Consider the following 21,883-nt stretch of genomic DNA (forward strand, 5'->3'; position numbering starts at 1 on the left):
GTGTAGTAGTCACAGACAGCCCGTCACTGGGTGTAGTAGTCAGACAGCCCGTCACTGGGTGTCGTAGTCAGACAGCCCGTCACTGGGTGTAGTAGTCAGACAGCCCGTCACTGGGTGTAGTAGTCACAGACAGCCCGTCACTGGGTGTAGTAGTCACAGACAGCCCGTCACTGGGTGTAGTAGTCAGACAGCCCGTCACTGGGTGTAGTAGTCACAGACAGCCCATCACTGGGTGTAGTAGTCACAGACAGCCCGTCACTGGGTGTCGCAGTCAGACAGCCCGTCACTGGGTGTAGTAGTCACAGACAGCCCGTCACTGGGTGTCGTAGTCAGACAGCCCGTCACTGGGTGTAGTAGTCACAGACAGCCCGTCACTGGGTGTCGTAGTCAGACAGCCCGTCACTGGGTGTAGTAGTCACAGACAGCCCGTCACTGGGTGTCGTAGTCAGACAGCCCGTCACTGGGTGTAGAAGTCACAGACAGCCCGTCACTGGGTGTAGTAGTCACAGACAGCCCATCACTGGGTGTAGTAGTCACAGACAGCCCGTCACTGGGTGTCGTAGTCAGACAGCCCGTCACTGGGTGTAGTAGTCACAGACAGCCCATCACTGGGTGTAGTAGTCACAGACAGCCCGTCACTGGGTGTCGTAGTCAGACAGCCCGTCACTGGGTGTAGTAGTCACAGACAGCCCGTCACTGGGTGTCGTAGTCAGACAGCCCGTCACTGGGTGTAGAAGTCACAGACAGCCCGTCACTGGGTGTAGTAGTCACAGACAGCCCATCACTGGGTGTAGTAGTCACAGACAGCCCGTCAATGGGCGCAATGCTCCTCAGGGTCAGATGCCAGCACTTGTTGGGGCTGTTTAGCACAGAGCGCACGTCCACCCCCTGATATAAGCTTTTATCATAGAATCTATCATAATTACAGTGTAAATTTAAGGAATAAACCACAGAGTTCCCGCAAGTGGGGAAGCGCCCGTCAGGGTCCTGTCTTCATTTTCTCTCACTGAGTCGCTCTTATTAGAGGAGATGAACCGGTTAAACAGGAAAGGGGCGGAGCAAGAAGAGATGTCAATCACACAGCCGGCTTTCATCGGGTGTGTGTCCCAATGATTGGCGTGAGAGGGTGATGTCACTGTGAGGGGCGGGGATTAGTGCGGTGGACTGAGCAGGGGGCGGGGTGAGAGCCCGGCTGACTGGAGAGTGGGGCGCTCGGCGGTGCCAGTGTCCGGGCTCTGCCTGCCGCCTGTCCGATGTGGGCTCCATCTCTCCGGCTATCACCGCCTGTCAGCTTCCCTGAAGCGGCTCAGAAATGGTGGCCAAGGACTTCAAACGGTGAGTGATGGAGAGAGAGGGGCTCAGCGGAGGGGGCTCCGGGCTTCCCCGATGGTGGATGGGAGGAGGGGGCTGTATTCTCCACTGGCACATGCTGCCTCCCCTCCATGGCCGCCCCCAGCCAGCACAGTGTGCAGCACAGCCCTGTTCATTCATTCACAGGCTGCACAGATGAAGCCCACGTTGCCACCATGGCTGAGCCCCCCACTCATTGCCTTACTGGGAGATGTGCTGCTCCTGCCCTGTCCAGGAGGAGGATTACCACACTGCTCCTGCCTATGTATACCACTCATACCATGGCACTGGTGCCCACACTGCTCCTGCCTATGTATACCACTCATACCATGGCACTGGTGCCCACACTGCTCCTGCCTATGTATACCACTCATACCATGGCACTGGTGCCCACACTGCTCCTGCCTATGTATACCACTCATACCATGGCACTGGTGCCCACACTGCTCCTGCCTATGTATACCACTCATGCCATGGCACTGGTGCCCACACTGCTCCTGCCTATGTATACCACTCATGCCATGGCACTGGTGCCCACACTGCTCCTGCCTATGTATACCACTCATACCATGGCACTGGTGCCCACACTGCTCCTGCCTATGTATACCACTCATACCATGGCACTGGTGCCCACACTGCTCCTGCCTATGTATACCACTCATACCATGGCACTGGTGCCCACACTGCTCCTGCCTATGTATACCACTCATGCCATGGCACTGGTGCCCACACTGCTCCTGCCTATGTATACCACTCATACCATGGCACTGGTGCCCACACTGCTCCTGCCTATGTATACCACTCATACCATGGCACTGGTGCCCACACTGCTCCTGCCTATGTATACCACTCATACCATGGCACTGGTGCCCACACTGCTCCTGCCTATGTATACCACTCATACCATGGCACTGGTGCCCACACTGCTCCTGCCTATGTATACCACTCATGCCATGGCACTGGTGCCCACACTGCTCCTGCCTATGTATACCACTCATACCATGGCACTGGTGTCCACACTGCTCCTGCCTATGTATACCACTCATACCATGGCACTGGTGCCCACACTGCTCCTGCCTATGTATACCACTCATACCATGGCACTGGTGCCCACACTGCTCCTGCCTATGTATACCACTCATGCCATGGCACTGGTGCCCACACTGCTCCTGCCTATGTATACCACTCATACCATGGCACTGGTGCCCACACTGCTCCTGCCTATGTATACCACTCATGCCATGGCACTGGTGCCCACACTGCTCCTGCCTATGTATACCACTCATACCATGGCACTGGTGCCCACACTGCTCCTGCCTATGTATACCACTCATATCATGGCACTGGTGCCCACACTGTTCCTGCCTATGTATGCCACTCATACCATGGCACTGGTGCCCACACTGCTCCTGCCTATGTATACCACTCATACCATGGCACTGGTGCCCACACTGCTCCTGCCTATGTATACCACTCATGCCATGGCACTGGTGCCCACACTGCTCCTGCCTATGTATACCACTCATACCATGGCACTGGTGTCCACACTGCTCCTGCCTATGTATACCACTCATACCATGGCACTGGTGCCCACACTGCTCCTGCCTATGTATACCACTCATACCATGGCACTGGTGCCCACACTGCTCCTGCCTATGTATACCACTCATACCATGGCACTGGTGCCCACACTGCTCCTGCCTATGTATACCACTCATACCATGGCACTGGTGCCCACACTGCTCCTGCCTATGTATACCACTCATGCCATGGCACTGGTGCCCACACTGCTCCTGCCTATGTATACCACTCATACCATGGCACTGGTGCCCACACTGCTCCTGCCTATGTATACCACTCATACCATGGCACTGGTGCCCACACTGCTCCTGCCTATGTATACCACTCATGCCATGGCACTGGTGCCCACACTGCTCCTGCCTATGTATACCACTCATACCATGGCACTGGTGCCCACACTGCTCCTGCCTATGTATACCACTCATGCCATGGCACTGGTGCCCACACTGCACCTGCCTATGTATACCACTCATACCATGGCACTGGTGCCCACACTGCTCCTGCCTATGTATACCACTCATGCCATGGCACTGGTGCCCACACTGCTCCTGCCTATGTATACCACTCATACCATGGCACTGGTGCCCACACTGCTCCTGCCTATGTATACCACTCATGCCATGGCACTGGTGCCCACACTGCTCCTGCCTATGTATACCACTCATACCATGGCACTGGTGTCCACACTGCTCCTGCCTATGTATACCACTCATATCATGGCACTGGTGCCCACACTGTTCCTGCCTATGTATACCACTCATACCATGGCACTGGTGCCCACACTGCTCCTGCCTATGTATACCACTCATACCATGGCACTGGTGCCCACACTGCTCCTGCCTATGTATACCACTCATGCCATGGCACTGGTGCCCACACTGCTCCTGCCTATGTATACCACTCATACCATGGCACTGGTGTCCACACTGCTCCTGCCTATGTATACCACTCATACCATGGCACTGGTGCCCACACTGCTCCTGCCTATGTATACCACTCATACCATGGCACTGGTGCCCACACTGCTCCTGCCTATGTATACCACTCATGCCATGGCACTGGTGCCCACACTGCTCCTGCCTATGTATACCACTCATACCATGGCACTGCTGTCCACACTGCTCCTGCCTATGTATACCACTCATACCATGGCACTGGTGCCCACACTGCTCCTGCCTATGTATACCACTCATGCCATGGCACTGGTGCCCACACTGCTCCTGCCTATGTATACCACTCATGCCATGGCACTGGTGCCCACACTGCACCTGCCTATGTATACCACTCATACCATGGCACTGGTGCCCACACTGCTCCTGCCTATGTATACCACTCATGCCATGGCACTGGTGCCCACACTGCTCCTGCCTATGTATACCACTCATACCATGGCACTGGTGCCCACACTGCTCCTGCCTATGTATACCACTCATGCCATGGCACTGGTGCCCACACTGCTCCTGCCTATGTATACCACTCATACCATGGCACTGGTGTCCACACTGCTCCTGCCTATGTATACCACTCATATCATGGCACTGGTGCCCACACTGTTCCTGCCTATGTATACCACTCATACCATGGCACTGGTGCCCACACTGCTCCTGCCTATGTATACCACTCATACCATGGCACTGGTGCCCACACTGCTCCTGCCTATGTATACCACTCATGCCATGGCACTGGTGCCCACACTGCTCCTGCCTATGTATACCACTCATGCCATGGCACTGGTGTCCACACTGCTCCTGCCTATGTATACCACTCATACCATGGCACTGGTGCCCACACTGCTCCTGCCTATGTATACCACTCATACCATGGCACTGGTGCCCACACTGCTCCTGCCTATGTATACCACTCATGCCATGGCACTGGTGCCCACACTGCTCCTGCCTATGTATACCACTCATACCATGGCACTGGTGCCCACACTGCTCCTGCCTATGTATACCACTCATGCCATGGCACTGGTGCCCACACTGCTCCTGCCTATGTATACCACTCATACCATGGCACTGGTGCCCACACTGCTCCTGCCTATGTATACCACTCATACCATGGCACTGGTGTCCACACTGCACCTGCCTATGTATACCACTCATACCATGGCACTGGTGCCCACACTGCTCCTGCCTATGTATACCACTCATACCATGGCACTGGTGCCCACACTGCTCCTGCCTATGTATACCACTCATACCATGGCACTGGTGCCCACACTGCTCCTGCCTATGTATACCACTCATACCATGGCACTGGTGCCCACACTGCTCCTGCCTATGTATACCACTCATACCATGGCACTGGTGCCCACACTGCTCCTGCCTATGTATACCACTCATACCATGGCACTGGTGCCCACACTGCTCCTGCCTATGTATACCACTCATACCATGGCACTGGTGCCCACACTGCTCCTGCCTATGTATACCACTCATGCCATGGCACTGGTGCCCACACTGCTCCTGCCTATGTATACCACTCATACCATGGCACTGCTGTCCACACTGCTCCTGCCTATGTATACCACTCATACCATGGCACTGGTGCCCACACTGCTCCTGCCTATGTATACCACTCATGCCATGGCACTGGTGCCCACACTGCTCCTGCCTATGTATACCACTCATGCCATGGCACTGGTGCCCACACTGCACCTGCCTATGTATACCACTCATACCATGGCACTGGTGCCCACACTGCTCCTGCCTATGTATACCACTCATGCCATGGCACTGGTGCCCACACTGCTCCTGCCTATGTATACCACTCATACCATGGCACTGGTGCCCACACTGCTCCTGCCTATGTATACCACTCATGCCATGGCACTGGTGCCCACACTGCTCCTGCCTATGTATACCACTCATACCATGGCACTGGTGTCCACACTGCTCCTGCCTATGTATACCACTCATATCATGGCACTGGTGCCCACACTGTTCCTGCCTATGTATACCACTCATACCATGGCACTGGTGCCCACACTGCTCCTGCCTATGTATACCACTCATACCATGGCACTGGTGCCCACACTGCTCCTGCCTATGTATACCACTCATGCCATGGCACTGGTGCCCACACTGCTCCTGCCTATGTATACCACTCATGCCATGGCACTGGTGTCCACACTGCTCCTGCCTATGTATACCACTCATACCATGGCACTGGTGCCCACACTGCTCCTGCCTATGTATACCACTCATACCATGGCACTGGTGCCCACACTGCTCCTGCCTATGTATACCACTCATGCCATGGCACTGGTGCCCACACTGCTCCTGCCTATGTATACCACTCATACCATGGCACTGGTGCCCACACTGCTCCTGCCTATGTATACCACTCATACCATGGCACTGGTGCCCACACTGCTCCTGCCTATGTATACCACTCATACCATGGCACTGGTGCCCACACTGCTCCTGCCTATGTATACCACTCATACCATGGCACTGGTGTCCACACTGCTCCTGCCTATGTATACCACTCATACCATGGCACTGGTGCCCACACTGCTCCTGCCTATGTATACCACTCATACCATGGCACTGGTGCCCACACTGCTCCTGTCTCCATATATACCACTCATACCATGGCACTGGTGCCCACACTGCTCCTGCCTATGTATACCACTCATGCCATGGCACTGGTGCCCACACTGCTCCTGCCTATGTATACCACTCATGCCATGGCACTGGTGCCCACACTGCTCCTGCCTATGTATACCACTCATGCCATGGCACTGGTGCCCACACTGCTCCTGCCTATGTATACCACTCATGCCATGTCACTGGTGCTCACATTGCTCCTGCCTATGTATACCACTCATGCCATGGCACTGGTGCCCCCACTGGTCCTGTCTCCATATATACCACTCATACCATGGCACTGGTGCCCACACTGGTCCTGCCTATGTGTAGCACTCATGCCATGGCTCTGGTGCCCACACTGGTCCTGTCTCCATATATACCACTCATGCCATGGCACTAGTGCCCACACTGGTCCTGTCTCCATATATACCACTCATGCCATGGCTCTGGTGCCCACACTGGTCCTGTCTCCATATATACCTCTCATACCATGGCTCTGTTGCCCAGACTGGTCCTGTCTCCTTATATACCACTCATGCCATGGCACTAGTGCCCACACTGGTCCTGTCTCCATATATACCACTCATGCCATGGCTGTGGTGCCCACACTGGTCCTGTCTCCATATATACCACTCATGCCATGGCACTAGTGCCCACACTGGTCCTGTCTCCATATATACCACTCATGCCATGGCACTAGTGCCCACACTGGTCCTGTCTCCATATATACCACTCATGCCATGGCTCTGGTGCCCACATTGGTCCTGTCTTCATATATACCTCTCATACCATGGCTCTGTTGCCCAGACTGGTCCTGTCTCCATATATACCACTCATGCCATGGCACTAGTGCCCACACTGGTCCTGTCTCCATATATACCACTCATGCCATGGCTCTGGTGCCCACACTGGTCCTGTCTCCATATATACTACTCATGCCATGGCACTGGTTACCACACTGGTCCTGTCTCCATATGTACCACGGCACTGGTGCCCACACTGGTCCTGCCTATGTGTAGCACTCATGCCATGGCACTGGTGCCCACACTGGTCATGTCTCTGTATACCACTCATCTTATACCATGGCACTGGTGCCCACACTGGTCCTGGCTCCATATATACCACTCATACCATGGCACTGGTGTAGAGCCTGGTACTGGTGCCCACACTGGTCCTTTTATCTATATATAGAATAGAGCATTGCACTGGTGCATATACTGCTCCTTTCATCATGTATACCACCCATCATATAGAGCATTGGTGATGGTGCCCAGACTGGTCCTCTTACCATGTATGTCACCTATCATATACCGTATATTCTATGTATGATGACACCTGGTATACTTGATGAGAGGGTGAGTCTGATTTCCTGTGCCATGAAATATATATCTCTGTACATATCATGGCACAGGAAAACAGCCTCATCCTCTGATCATTATACCAGGTGCCATCATACCTTTGGGCCCGGACTGATCCCCTTACCATGTATCATTATATACAGTTTAAGCTGGAAGCTTTCTCCTTATGGAGAGTGTCAAACCAGCGTAAGGAATTTAAGACTGTAAATGTCTGACCTCCTGATTTGTACTGATGAGGGGCATTCAACCCATAAGTCGACTGGTTTAGCTTTTATCCTAAGTCATGTGATAAGGCTTGTTAAAGGGTCGATATTGACTTTTAGGATTGTTACTTCCAATAGATGGCACTAGTGTTCTAGTCCTCTCTGAAGAGGGTATTTGCATATTTGTAACATACAGTCATGGCTAAAAATTTTGACACTGGTTTTCACCAAGTTAACTGCTTCAGTGTGTTTAGATCTTTTCCTCAGATGTTACTCTTATCAGTGTTTTTGGTCTATCACAACTTCTGTGCTTTTGTTTGACCATCTGCTTTTTGAGGGATGACCACAGGTCTTCAATTGTTCTTCACCAAATTCCTCTTTGATTGTTGGGAGAAGTTGCTCTTGGAGGAGGTTTAAATGCCATTCTTTATTCATAGCCATGTTCTTCAGCAAAATTGTGAGTGACTCCACTCCCTTGGATGAAAGAAAGCCCCACACATGAATGACACAGGACTCATGGTAGTAATCAGCTTTTCTTCTCCAGACAATCATTCTGCTGTATGTCCCAAATTGATTAAATGGGGCTTCATCAGAGTGTATAACTATACTCCAGTCCTCTACGGTCAAATCATTGTACTGCAAAGTTATTTTCTCAGGTAATGCCACCATAGAAACATCTGACTAAAAGATCTAAAAACACCAATGCAGCAAATTTTGTGAAAACCAAAACTTGTGTCAATCTTACAACCTTTGGTCACTACTGTACTTTGTTGAATTTAAATAAGTTATCTGATCTAATGCAAATGGTTCTCTGTCATTTCAGAAAGGATACTGCTTACAGCATGGCACTGTACTACTAGACTAGTCCTCTCTCCATGTACAACACTCTTCATTTAGTAGAGCATGGCACTAGTGCCCGGACTTGCCTTTCTCCATGTATACCACTTATCATCTTATACGGTATATGTCATGGCACTAGTGTCCAGACTAGTCCTCCCTCCATGAATACCACTTAGTAACATATGCAGAATAGAGAACTGTTGGCCAAACAGGTCCTTACATCATCTCTACTATCTAACCATAGATGCAGAGGAGAGCATGGCGCTGGTGCCCAGACTGGTTCCATGTACAACATATCATCATATACAGTAAAGGGCAAGGTACAGGTGCTTTGCCTGGTCCTCTCACCTTAAATGCCATCTAATATGATCATATATAGAATCGGACTAGTTCCCAGACTGGACCTTTTATAATTATTATTATTTATTAGAGCACCATTGATTTCATGGTGTTGTACATATATAAACCGAAAGAGAAAAAAGATCCCTAAAATATAACCTTTAATGGTAAAGTTAAAACAAACATATACTCTCAAGTAGTATTAAAATATTAAAGGGTGTATACCCATCTACGACACGCATAATTTCTTGTGGCCATAGGATGATGCTATGTGTATTTATTTTCCTGATCATATTTAGGCACTTTAACCCATAAACGGTTTCATGACTTTGTATTATTTCATCTTGCTGAATATTTTTTTGTATGGATTCTGGATTGTTTTATTAGATCCTTTAGTAATGCATGTGTTAGATTTCTACAGGACTAGATTGGGAATTCTGACTTGTACCCTGGTCCAGTGACATAGGGTCTGTAGCTCTAATTGACCTAGTGCCTAGGAAATCTTGTAGCAAAAATCCAAGTTGGGCATCACTTGTTTCAGACTGGTGGGCAGAGCTGAATACCAACATGAGCATAGACGGATTACTTCATTGTGAGGAGGGGTAAAGGTGCCGGTGTTCCCATCGATTGGCTTCTCTATTAACAAGGCAGCTCCATCAGTGGCAGGTTGGGTCCAGACCTTCTCATTGGTGCACCAACCTCTATGGAGATAAGACTTGGATTCCGATCTTTAAGCCTTGAATGATTCTTTGTTTGGACTTCAGGATTGTCTCTGGCCATTCATCTCATCATGTTCTCCGTAGGAAGGTAGCCTATTTTATGTAGCACTTGTGGTGAATATGTTCTTTTGGTCCTGGTAAGAAGGGTGGACTCTTACTTTTATATATGTATTTGACTAATTAGATGTGTCTTCATATTATTGTGTGTGTTTTGTGAGTCTGTTTTTAGTTTGTTTTAAACTTTTTCTTATATGAAACCTGTAGATTGTTCATTCAAATATTAGCATTAAAGAATCCTGATTTTTATTAAATACTGCATTCAACTTTGAGTCAAAGGAGAAAATGATCTTTTAAGTATTCTGTAGTGTGATGCAATGTTACAATGTCAGCCAGAAGTGATTAGTTAGAAATGTATCATTTGTATCGAAGATTCAGGAGATCGTTGTATGTATTTATTTTAATAATTTTATTATAGTTTTGTCTTTTTATAGTTGGCACACGGGGGACGGGTTTACTGTTGAGTCTTGTAGTTAGACAGTGATAAAATGCAGCACGTGTATCAGAGTGGCTTGGAAAGTAAACCCGTCTCGTCTCTACACTATTAGTTGGCTTACTTTTCCACCACTTTTTAAGCCAATCTGAAGCAAATCTTTAGTAAATTTGGTGTATCTTACAAACGCCCTTAGCTAAACCTGTTTCTTGACACTTTCTAGTATTGTGCAAGAAGTCTAATAAATGAGGCACACGGCAGTTACTATACACCAAATGGTTAGGAAACCTGCCCTTAGTTTCTTGTGTTCAGTCACCTTGATATGGAATGACTGACCAAAGTTCACTTACTATCGTGCTGCTCTCCATCAATGACCTCTAGAACATTATTGATAACGTATATCTGCCTCCTTGCAGAACTGTCTGCTCCCTGCCTTCTCTTATTATAGACCAAAATGACAGTGACAGTAGGCAGATGGTTTATTTTCTGACGTTCAGCATTTTTCATCACCTCCTTCAGAACATCCTGGCAGTTCTAACGCTAGTTGAGATCCCACCATCCATCTGCTGTAGGGGGGCTTATTAAGGGCTATGTGATGAGTAATCGGTTTCTATACAGATCAAGAACAGGTATTTCTTGCTTGTATTTCCTGTTGTCCTATTATATATATTCCATAGTCTAGAGCATTGATGTCCAACATGTGGCACTCCAGCTCTACTTGTGATAATGCCATCAATCAAAAAACAAATCCTAGAATCTAGATATTCTTATACCTCCTCAAACCTGCCCAGATCCCCCATGTTTGAAGAATATGAAGAATGACTTTGTTGCTTTACCTCTTGCCTTTTGTTATCCCCATAGATCTCAGATGTAATTCATTAGCTTACAGGCGATGTCTCTGATTTCCATTCTCGCTGTTCTTTTTTGTCTATTTCCTCAGTAACAGCGTTTTGACAGCTACATTTCTGACCCATTGCATTGAGTTGTCTACTCGCAGTGAAAGGATTTATTTAATGTCTAATGCAATAGTGGATTTGGATTTTTTTTCTATATCTTCAACATGAAGACATGGACAGAGTTGTCTCATCGGAAAATCCCTTGTCCTTATGCCCTTTTAGGACTTATGAATTGCACTTGAACACCCACCTTGGCTTCCAGTGTGCCACACCGGAGAGCTGCTAAGGCAACCCTTGCATTACATGGACAGAGATGAGCAAAATCATTCGCTTGACCCTGGCCAAGCCACCCATGGTTAGTTTGTGGCCTCTGGCTAGAGCTCTCCAAACCTCCTCCTACTAGCAGGCATCCCTGGCTATTGTTCTAATTATTAGGTCCGACGCAACATCATCTTCTCGGCAAGACATTACGCCAGGTCTACCAAATTGGAGCGGTGATAGGGATGCCAGCAGATAAGAGGAGGTTTGCCTCGACTCTAGTTCGATAGCAATGAGCTACTGGTGTGGCCGCTTGAGTGGATCCTGAGAATCAATTTGCTCCACTCTAATGGACAACCATTCATTTTAATGACTGTCTTGAAATACTCTATCCCTAGGTAGCAGCTAGGACTTCCCTGGTGACAACAGCTGATTACTAATACCTGCCTGTAATTTGCTGATATAGTTTTGTATTGTATACTATAGTTTATTGAGTAAAGAAGTTTGTAAGGGGAATCTGTTACTAGGCTTTTGAACCACATCTGAGAGCAGAATGATGGATAATGCCAAATTCCAGGCAGTGTGTCACTTACAGAGCTGCTTGCTGCAGTTTTGATAAAATCTCCGTTTTATTTGCTATAGATATACCAGCTCTGTATAACCTCACCCACACCCGATGGGTCTGTGCGCGGCAATACACTTCAGCTGAAGTATTTGCTGGCGTCGGCGGGCCCCTACGCCCCTGGTTGCAAACGTATGATGCTCTCGACTCACTATAATGTATTTGTGAAGTTCTATATGCAGGTATGGGACCTGCCTGCCACTTGCACGTATATTAATGTTGGTCATTCCACGGTCTGTTATTCTAGCAATCTGGACGAGGCCTCATGGTGCATTCATACATTCTTGTGAAATGTCAAAGTGTTGTATGGTGATTTATTGGACAGCACTCGGAGTTATGTCCTATTCTAACCATGGATCCGAGATTGAGATTGGTGAAACTTCGAGAATCTCCTATTCTGATCTGATGTTGGGGATTAGAACAAGACGGCTCAGTCCGTCCAAGTTCTGTCCATCAAAAAAAAAAATCAAACAGCACACAGACACTTCACACAGATTTGTGAATGATCCCTCAGACATATGCCAAAGGGTGCACTGTAGAGGGACTAAACCACTGCTACTACATGGTTTCTGTGCCTCTACCAAAAAATGTTGATCAACTCAATAATTGATGTTCTCACATTATTTGAAGATCGCTCAGCATATATAGTCCTTGATGGGCTGCCTTACTATAGCACATGTTATGTTGGCTTCCTTGGACCCCTGTAGGCTTTCTAATGAACATCTGATGTAGTGCCAGGTGATGACTAGCTGGACTAAGCAATCTTCCAATTAGCTTGCCTTGTGTCCGATTCGGGTGGAATACTTGAAGATTAATGAGACTTGTTGGCAGATGCCAGGCGCTGCTGTTTAGAGAACGATAGCTGGCATCAGTACTTGGAATATTCTTAAGGAGGGATCAGTAACATTGAATACTTATGGATGAGACGCCTGAGACAATTGCTCCCTCCAAACTCATATACCCCAGTGCAGCTGGATAAAACCAATTTGGGAAAAAAATGATCACATTTCCCGAAGTATCTTTTTTTTTTTTTTTTTTTTTTATAGCATATTTTCATTATTCCCTGAGTGCTTTTTTGATGGTTTTGACTGCTGGTGGGATTGTTTTTGTTTTTTAGCAATTCTCCAGTTTTTTTTTTGTAACTGGAGATTTCTGTACTTTTTCTTTCTTTTTTTTTTTTTCTTTAAACGGGCGTCTGTTACCAGGTTTTTGCTATATACCGTATTTTTCGGACTATAAGACGCACCTAGGTTTTAGAGGAGGAAAATAGAAAAAAAATTGAAGCAAAAAATGTGGTCATGATGCACTGTTATGCGGGAGGGGGTCTGCTGCTGACACTGTTATAGGGGTAATGTCCCCCAATTCTGTACTGATATCCCCCATCCTGGTATATATATGCCCCCATTCCTGTTATGCTTGGCCCCCATTCCTGTTATGCTTGGCCCCCATTCCTGTTATGCTTGGCCCCCATCCCCATGCTGATAGTATGCATGGCTCCCCTATCCCCGTACATCTGGACTATAAGACGCACTCCCCAATTTCCTCCAAAATTTTGGTGGAAAAAAGTACGGTAATCTGAGAGCGGCATGATATAGGGGCAGAGACCCTGATTCCATACAATGCATCACTTGCTGGTTTGCATTCTGACATTTTGATACAATCAGTTTTCTGTAGATCTAGCAGTGCTCAGAATGCTTAGCTCTGTATACCCCCCCCCCCCACATCACTGATTGACAGCTTTCTTTGTACACTGTACGTTGCCAAAAAGCTGCTAATCGTTGGTGAAGGGCAGAGTTGGACTAGGAAGCACGAGACAACTAGTCCTCTAGTGATAATCTCCTGCTGATAAAATACTGATTTTACTGAGACAGCAACACACAGCCCAGTAAGTGACACGTCACTGGAATCAGACTCTCAGCCCCTACACTATGCTGGTCTCGGATTACGTAACAAAAATATGCTGCCGAATTCCCTTTTAAAGGGGTTGTCCGGTCCAAATCGATAAGTCTATAGTCACTCTGTTTGACTGTAGACTTATGAATCCCCCAGCTCACACACAGTTTCTGAGCTGGGACCGGAGGGTATGTATGAGTTATACATACTACCGGCCAGAGCCCGTCTAGTGGGCGTGGCCTCGCTCCATACAATTGTATTGAGTGAGGCCTTCCCACTGGCCGGGGACATGTATAACTTATACATACTCTCCAGTACTGGGTTAGAAATCGGTGACTCCGCACAATGCAAAGTGTCTGCACTAGGGGGATTCATAAGTCTGCAGTCACCCAGAATGCCTGCAGACTTACCGCTTTGGACTGGCCAACCCCTTTAACTCCATGCAACAGTGAAGAAGGTGCTAGTGTTATTTCAAGCAAAAACGCTAAGAATACGCTCCTGGGCGTCTCGTGACCTGTATAAGTATAGAGTGTCTTCAGAGCTGAAAACACCTGAAGAATGGTCCGCTCATTTCCTTTAACCACTTGGCATCTTCGGAAGCCGCTGATAGACACTCATAAGACTTCTTACTTCATAAGAATACCCTAAGAAGCACCAGAAATGGTTTCTCAGTTGGAAGGCACGTATATGTATCAGATAAGCAGCTCCTTGTGTCTGGAGTGCTATTAGCAGATGTCTCCAGGGCTCGTGGCAACCTCAAGTAACCTTTAGCACACTTGGATCACTGAGACCTGACACAGGATTCTGCTGGTTTTCTCATCAGCTTTTGTAAGAGAACTTCTGTATTCCTCTCTGATTTGCAGAATCTGAACTACATTATTTTTTTCCCCTAAAAGACACATTATTTTTATGTAAAGCTCCATCTTCCCATTGGTTATACAGTCAGCTAATCTAGCATCTGTCATCCCTGTAACCTTGTTTTGTCATTATGTTTGAGGGAGACAAATATACTCTTGATACCAGAAAGCTATTAACAAGCTGCTGTTGATGGATCTTTTTTTTTCTTCTCTATTTGGACTGTTTGTCAGAATGGCTTATTAAAACATATTTGTAGACATTCAGAGGAAAGCTGCTGAAATGACGTGTCCCTGAGTAATGTGACGGCAGACTGATTAGGGAGTCCGGCAGATGTATTGTTTGAAGATCTCCTGTTCTCTTGTGTTTTTTTTCGCTTTTGATGCACTTTGCTGACTGACAGATTCTTGACAAGTGACTTTACATTACAGTGCTTGCTTTGCACAGGCTTTTTTCTTCTTTCTAGAAGGGTTTAGTGGTGGTCAGCTGCTGAGACTACTAGACAGAACCTACAGAGCCAGTGTTCCCCCAACTCTGGTCCTCAAGAGCCACCAACAGGTGATGTTTTCAGGATTTCCTTAATATTGCCCAGGTGATAACTGCATTACCTGGGCAAGCAAGAATTCAATCACCTGGGCAATACTAAGGAAATCCTGAAAACATCACCTGTTGGTGGCCCTTGAGGACCAAAGTTGGGGAACACTCTTGTAGAAGGACCATCACTATTCAGTTTCCCTTCAGCGCCACAGCCGAAGAACTAGACCCATTGAAATCAGTAGGTTGTCAAAAAGGATGCTTTTTTTTAAACTTGTAAATCCTATCAGAAGGGGGTTTTCACAACATTATAAATGGTTAAAATTGCAAAGTGCTTGCAAAAAAAATAATCAACTTTGCAATCTACTTGTTATTTAAAAATCCTCTGTTCTAAGAAAAAAAATTGAGGGATTTTTAATTTTATTATTTTCCGCTCGTTGCCTAGGTTACTGGCCATGTTTGCAGTCTTCAGAGGTGGCTGTTTATTAGGCTAGGAGGGCATTGCCTACCAGCTTTTTCCAATAGAGCTTGTAAGCACTTCTCTGGAGCTGGCCAGATTTTCATGGTCACTGTGCTCCTCCAGTTCTGCCGAAGCTAAGCTGTCTCTGCTTGAAGCATTGGACAGCGCACAGTTCAGGTCAACACCACAACCAATGCGCTGGACCAATCTGTCAATCATTCAGGAGCGCACTGCTCCCAGCAATTAGGAAGCCAGGAGGCTGGGGAGCAGTGCACTCTTGAAGATTGATGATTTGAATAACCCTTTAATTTGTTTTATGTGGCTTCATGTAGTGATTTGGGATTTCATTCAGGTTTATTAATGCGAAGATCAGATTCAAATTAGTTGCTGATTGTCACAGAAAAAACAAAGGCCTATTACATTGCTGTCCAAATAAATGGGTTTTTACAATAAACTCCCCTGTATGTTGTAAATGGCTTGCAGTGGAAAAGTAAAAATCCAGAGCAAGGTTCACATGTTTGAAAAGAACCCTAAACCTGTTGATAGATCCCTAGAAGATGAACTATGAGTTACTTTGTGAAGTCTTTGTCTCCCTTTCTCTTTTAAGCATGTTGCTTTAATTTCTATCCCAATATATTCTCTTCTTCAGGGGGGGTATTTTGCAGAAAAAGAGATGATAGTACCACCCAGTTGTCCATCTTCTCTTACATTTCCATGGGGAGCATCAGAAGCAGATGTCTTAAGAAAAGAAGCTGCAGAAGGAATACTGAAACAGACCTGCCGGGAGATCAAAGGGTCCTCTTTCGATATAGTCATCAGGCTTATGCAAACCTAAGTCCGATTTACACAATAGTAACATTTTGGGCCTCAGGGATGTAACCCACACACACACGCAGGGCTTATGGAGCAGCAAGGAAGATAATTATATAGCAAGTTCCTTGGCTTGGCGAAAAACAAGCTAAGCTAAAGCAGTGTTTAAAGATAAATAGGATTACGCAAAATATTCCCTATTGTTCCTCAGTGAGGGATTACTCCCACTCATGCATTACGGCTTCTACTGTTTTCCTTTTTTTTTTTCAGATTAGGCGGCTTGTCGCCTGTTTGGGGGAGTGGGATTGGACAGTCAAGGTTTCCAAAATCTAGCAGTTTTTTTTTTATATGTGATCTCTGAAATCATCTTCGTAGAATTTCCACAATTGTATTCTTTCAAATCCAAGCTCGGCCGCCGAATTGTTTTCTATGTCCATAATAATACTTCTAGAATGCAGTCTTTAAAGCGTGAACCATGCCGGAAAAGAAGGTTCGGGACAAGGAATATCCGTAGGTGGACGGGATGTTAGGCTAGTGTAAAGGAATAGTGGGCAACAAGAATAAGAAAACTGAGTGCCAGACTTAAAATGGTTCCGATAATGTGCTGAGGCCCTTTCAGCAGAATACAGACTGCCAGGCTTAGAGCAACTGATGGCCCAAGGATGTCAAATTACGGTTTGCTACATCTGTAATAGTATTTTTAGTACCCCAAGTAGTAGTGTTCCTCTGTATTCCTTCTGCACATTTATAAATGACTCCTTGTTAGCAGATAATGCCCCCACGAAAGAAACCTTCAGATTTGGCTGCCAGGACAATATGCCTTCCGTAAAGTCCAGAGTCTCCACATATGGTCCATCTACATGTCAATGGATTATGGGCTTTTTTGAGGCTTGCATGTCATCCAGAACCAGTACTTTGAATTTCTAAACCCACTGATGGGGAAGTGAATCCTGCTTTGAGCAGGGGGTTGGACCAGATGACCCAGGAGGTCCCTTCCAACTCTACCATTCTATGATTCTATGATTCTAAGTAAAGCTGAAGGACGTGCGGATTGTAAATCCATTCATAGCATCTCCAATTTGCATTTCCAGAAAAGAAGGTAAAGTCCTGCAAGGGACCATACTTTGCATTTACATCATTTGGATGTGAACCTTACTACCTGTTAAACAATGAGAATACTATTAATGTACTTTGTGTAGTTCCTCTCCAGGGCCTCTTCTGCCATGACATATTTTAAGGTGTCTCTCAGGAGGAAGCAAAGTGTCGACCCATGAGATCCCCAAAAGCTCAACCTCGGTAATGCTGCATGGTCAGGGTGTGTGGAGCGGGCTAAAGAGCTGAGCCTGCTCCATCCTCAGCTGTATTACACAACCTGCATCTGTCAGTAACCACAGCAGTCGATGTCTGTCTCCTTTTCTGTCTAACATCAAAAAATAGCCCCTAAAGCTCCCTCATCTGTTTCTCCATCCCCATATGGCAGCTAAAATAGAAACCCCAGTAGATTTGCCTGCAGATAGGTAGGTAGAATACAATTATTTTATGTCGTCTTGAGCAGGTAGGTGAACTAGTACTGGTTTGCTCTTGAGTCAGTCTTCCCAAGTAGTTTTGGCAGCTTTTGATGTGCTGCTGCACACGTTGTGGTCCTTTAGCAAGCAGGGTAAAGGCGATTAGGCTACATTGTTGGTCAGAGAACAGGGGATCACTATGCCAAGAATGGACCAAGGATTTGATGGTGAGGAGAATGATGTAGTATGTGTCTAACAGCTCTCCTCTAAGTATGTGAATCCTCAGATTGATACACTATGCTTCTATGAATCATCTTTTTCTTACATTTAAATATCAGATAATATTAAAGGGCCGTACTCGGCAACAGCCACTAAAGATTGTCAAGAGCTGTGATAACTGCACATTGCTTACATTTGGCCCGGCCAGAGCAGATGTTAGCTGATCGGTGGGGGAGCTAGGAGTCAGGACCCTACTGATCTCATATTGATGACCTATCACGTGTTCGTTCTGGACAATCCACTTTATATTTTCATGAGCTGTACAATTATTACAATATCTACTGTTAGGAAAATCACTTTAGTCTGATAGTAGGATCAACCCTCCTAAGTAGTATGTCTATATAGGCATGTAGGTCATAGGAAGCTGAATAAAATGATACTTTGATATCTGCGATCTGATGTCTTATTCCATAGAAATCCATGTTTTCAGTAGAACTGAACTTTGTCTTCTTACAAACACATTTCCTGCAGCTCTGCTGTATTACACACAACATTGCAACCCTGTCTGCCTGTGAGATGGAAGCTGAGAGAGGGACCTGCAGATGTGTCGGGTATAATCACACACAGCTCTGCAGGGAGATCAGGAGAGCAGAGAGCGGCCATTATACATCACACTTGTAACTCTTCCTTTCAAGTAAAATAAGCTTTGGAGGAAGATTCTTATGCAGATCAGTGTCCGGCCCATGGTCCTGAACAGCTCATTTATATATAAGAAAAAGTGGATTTCTATAAAACATCAGATTAGAGCTATCAAGGTATCATTTTATTCAGCTTCCTATGACCTGTGTGGCCATGTAGACGGCTTAGGAGGGTTTATCCTACTGACAGATTCCCTTTAACCTAAAATACTACTTGGCCACAGCTAATGGAGCAGATGAAGAGGTGGAGACAGGTGAAGTAGACCTAGAAAGAAATTACAGTATACTGTGATAGACCAAAAAACGGGTCTCTGCGCAGAGTTAATTTGAGTGTATGCTCCTCTTACATTTACACTGTAAAAATGTAAGAAACCCCTGAAGGGAACACCTAAGCAGCTTAGCCTAACCCCGAGTTAATTATACTTCAGGGATATCAATCTGTGCAGTTAGGAGGCATAAACCCTGCAGGAGGACCATTATCTGGGTGTGAGGAGAAACAGGAGGTGCACTGCCAGAGCCTTACAAAATGACTATCAGCGGCTACTGGTGTGAATGTTTCTGACCAAGCTGGGTGAAACAGACTCTATGAAGGTGGAATGAGCACACAATTTTCTGTAGTGAACCTGTGTTCACAGACCAGCTCGATTTGGCATTCATAAAAAAAAACAGGATTGGCAGGTCCACCATTGGTATCCTGTTCTCGTCGCGGATGAAAGTAGATAATAGACAAGAGTCGAGAGATGCCTTGATGAACGTTATATTGTCTGCAACATCATCCACCATGATCGGTTGGGTGGTGGGTTAATGGTATGTTTTTCAAGGGTCACACAAACCTACACATGATAGGCAACTTAACCTGATTGCTGTTAAGTATTGGGGGAAAAAAATCCTCAGAACCATTGTCATACCTTAAATGGGTTCTCCAAGAATATAATAAAGTGGCCTCCATCATTTAATTTAACCAGCAGCCTAGCCTGTTCATGTGTTGGGCTTTTGTCTGAAGAAGCTCCGCTCCTGAGACCTGTGCCTCAACTGACAGAAGACCAGTATCATAAGCATATGTACCTCCATGCACTAAGGAAAAAGGCTGTGACATCAGAAAAAAATAAATCTGGTCTGACTGAGCACAAAGGCACCGATTCATCAAAGTGTTTACTGCCAGAAATCTGGCGTAAAACACTCTGAAAAGTCACAAAATCTTTGTGCATCGCTAGGTTTTTATGCCAGTTTTGGCCAGCTCCACCAAAATGGGTGGAGCTGGGGTGGGACAGGGCACAGTGACGCCTGCTCATCTAATTCATGACTAGCTGTGGCATACTTTGACAAAAACTTTACTGTAGTCTCTGACTGGAGTAAAATTAGTGGCGAGGTACACAACACTTTTAAGACATGCCTGATTCATTAAGAAGCATGTGGCTTCTGATGCCCCCTCATCACAATGCCAGTCTTGATGAAAGGTGCCTAAGGATTTTTTGTCTCCAGCCTCAGTCCTCCGTGCTCAGTCAGCCGAGGAGAAGATTTATTTCTTCTCCTGTCACACACCTCTCCGACAGCTCCAGTATATGTGCCTACATTACAGATTCTCTGTCAGATGAGATACAAGTATTGGAAGCTGTGTTTCTTCAGACTGCAGCTTATTCTGACACGTGCCTAGGACGGGCTACCATTTTCATTACGTGGCAGGTCCATCTTTTTATATTCTTGGAGAACCTCTTTAAGCTAGTTCAGTGTTGCAGGAAAATGCTGGTTTCATGTATCCAGAGCGTGTAGGCAGTGCCAGAATAATCATTCAGATCTGGGATGAAATTCCCTAGGATACCATCCCCCATCTCATCAGGAGCATTCCCAGTCACAGACTGGATTGGTACAGGCAATCAACAAATTACCCGATTTATCAGTAAAGATTTTCAACTTCAATCTTTTGTTCCTTTAAGATCCAATGTTTGGTTTAAGGTTTTATTTAAAGGGGTTTTCCCACGAACAAAAGTTAATTTTAATCAATGTCTGTGTCTGACCGTACAGGAACATGGTCTGATCATACCACATCTCCTGGGCAGGTAAGGATGCAAAAGACTATACAGACATTACAGCATGGGATCACTGATGATTCTTTTTGTGAGGTAAAAAATTTCACTGTCTGTTTTTAACAATGTTTTACTTCAAAGAAAGAATCAGCTGTGATCCCCTGCTGTAATGTCTGTATACTCTTTTGCGTCCTCCACTGCAAAGGAGATGTGGTATGATCAGACCATGTTCCTGTACACGGTCAGACACGGCCATTGATTAAAATTAACTTTTGTTCGTGGGAAAACCCCTTTTAACATCATTGAGCAGTGTGTTTATGCGGCTTATTTTTGAATTAAAGACTTAATGATCCTAAGCACTCGCCAGTCTTAATGAAGGGTTGTTTTGGAGTATGATGTACCAAAGTCATTAATAGTTGTAAGCCACTTAATGAATTCAGCTGCGCCACTAAAGTTTTCCTGAATTGGGTGGGCGCTGATACGCCCCATCCCACCCATGCTCTGCCCTCTTTGATAAAGTTGGCCGGGACTGGCATGAAAATGTCAAGTCGCAACTTTTTTGCTCAACTTTGCACAGCTTTTCAAAGCATTTTATTCCAGTTTTCTGGCTTAACCACTTAGTTGTATCGGCCC

The 21,883-nt window shown here is 46.3% G+C and overlaps 1 protein-coding gene across 3 annotated transcripts in view; it reads left to right on the forward strand.

The window, feature by feature from the left end:
* Positions 1-1,140: 1,140 nt before the first annotated feature.
* MMD (monocyte to macrophage differentiation associated) overlaps positions 1,141-21,883 on the forward strand; it is a 57,853-nt gene continuing 37,110 nt past the window's right edge. The window contains exon 1 of one of the 3 annotated variants that reach the window (XM_073684137.1): positions 1,141-1,335. In XM_073684137.1, coding sequence (XP_073540238.1) covers positions 1,313-1,335 — 23 coding nt within the window. In that variant the 5' untranslated portion in view covers positions 1,141-1,312. Of the gene's footprint in view, positions 1,336-9,883; positions 10,124-21,883 lie in introns of those variants that run through there. The other 2 variants (XM_073684139.1, XM_073684138.1) reach the window with 2 other exon arrangements.

The sequence above is a fragment of the Phyllobates terribilis genome, unplaced genomic scaffold, assembly GCF_046119375.1.
Source record: "Phyllobates terribilis strain yellow unplaced genomic scaffold, ASM4611937v1 Scaffold_5__5_contigs__length_657084704, whole genome shotgun sequence".
NCBI classification, from domain to species: Eukaryota; Metazoa; Chordata; class Amphibia; order Anura; family Dendrobatidae; genus Phyllobates; species Phyllobates terribilis.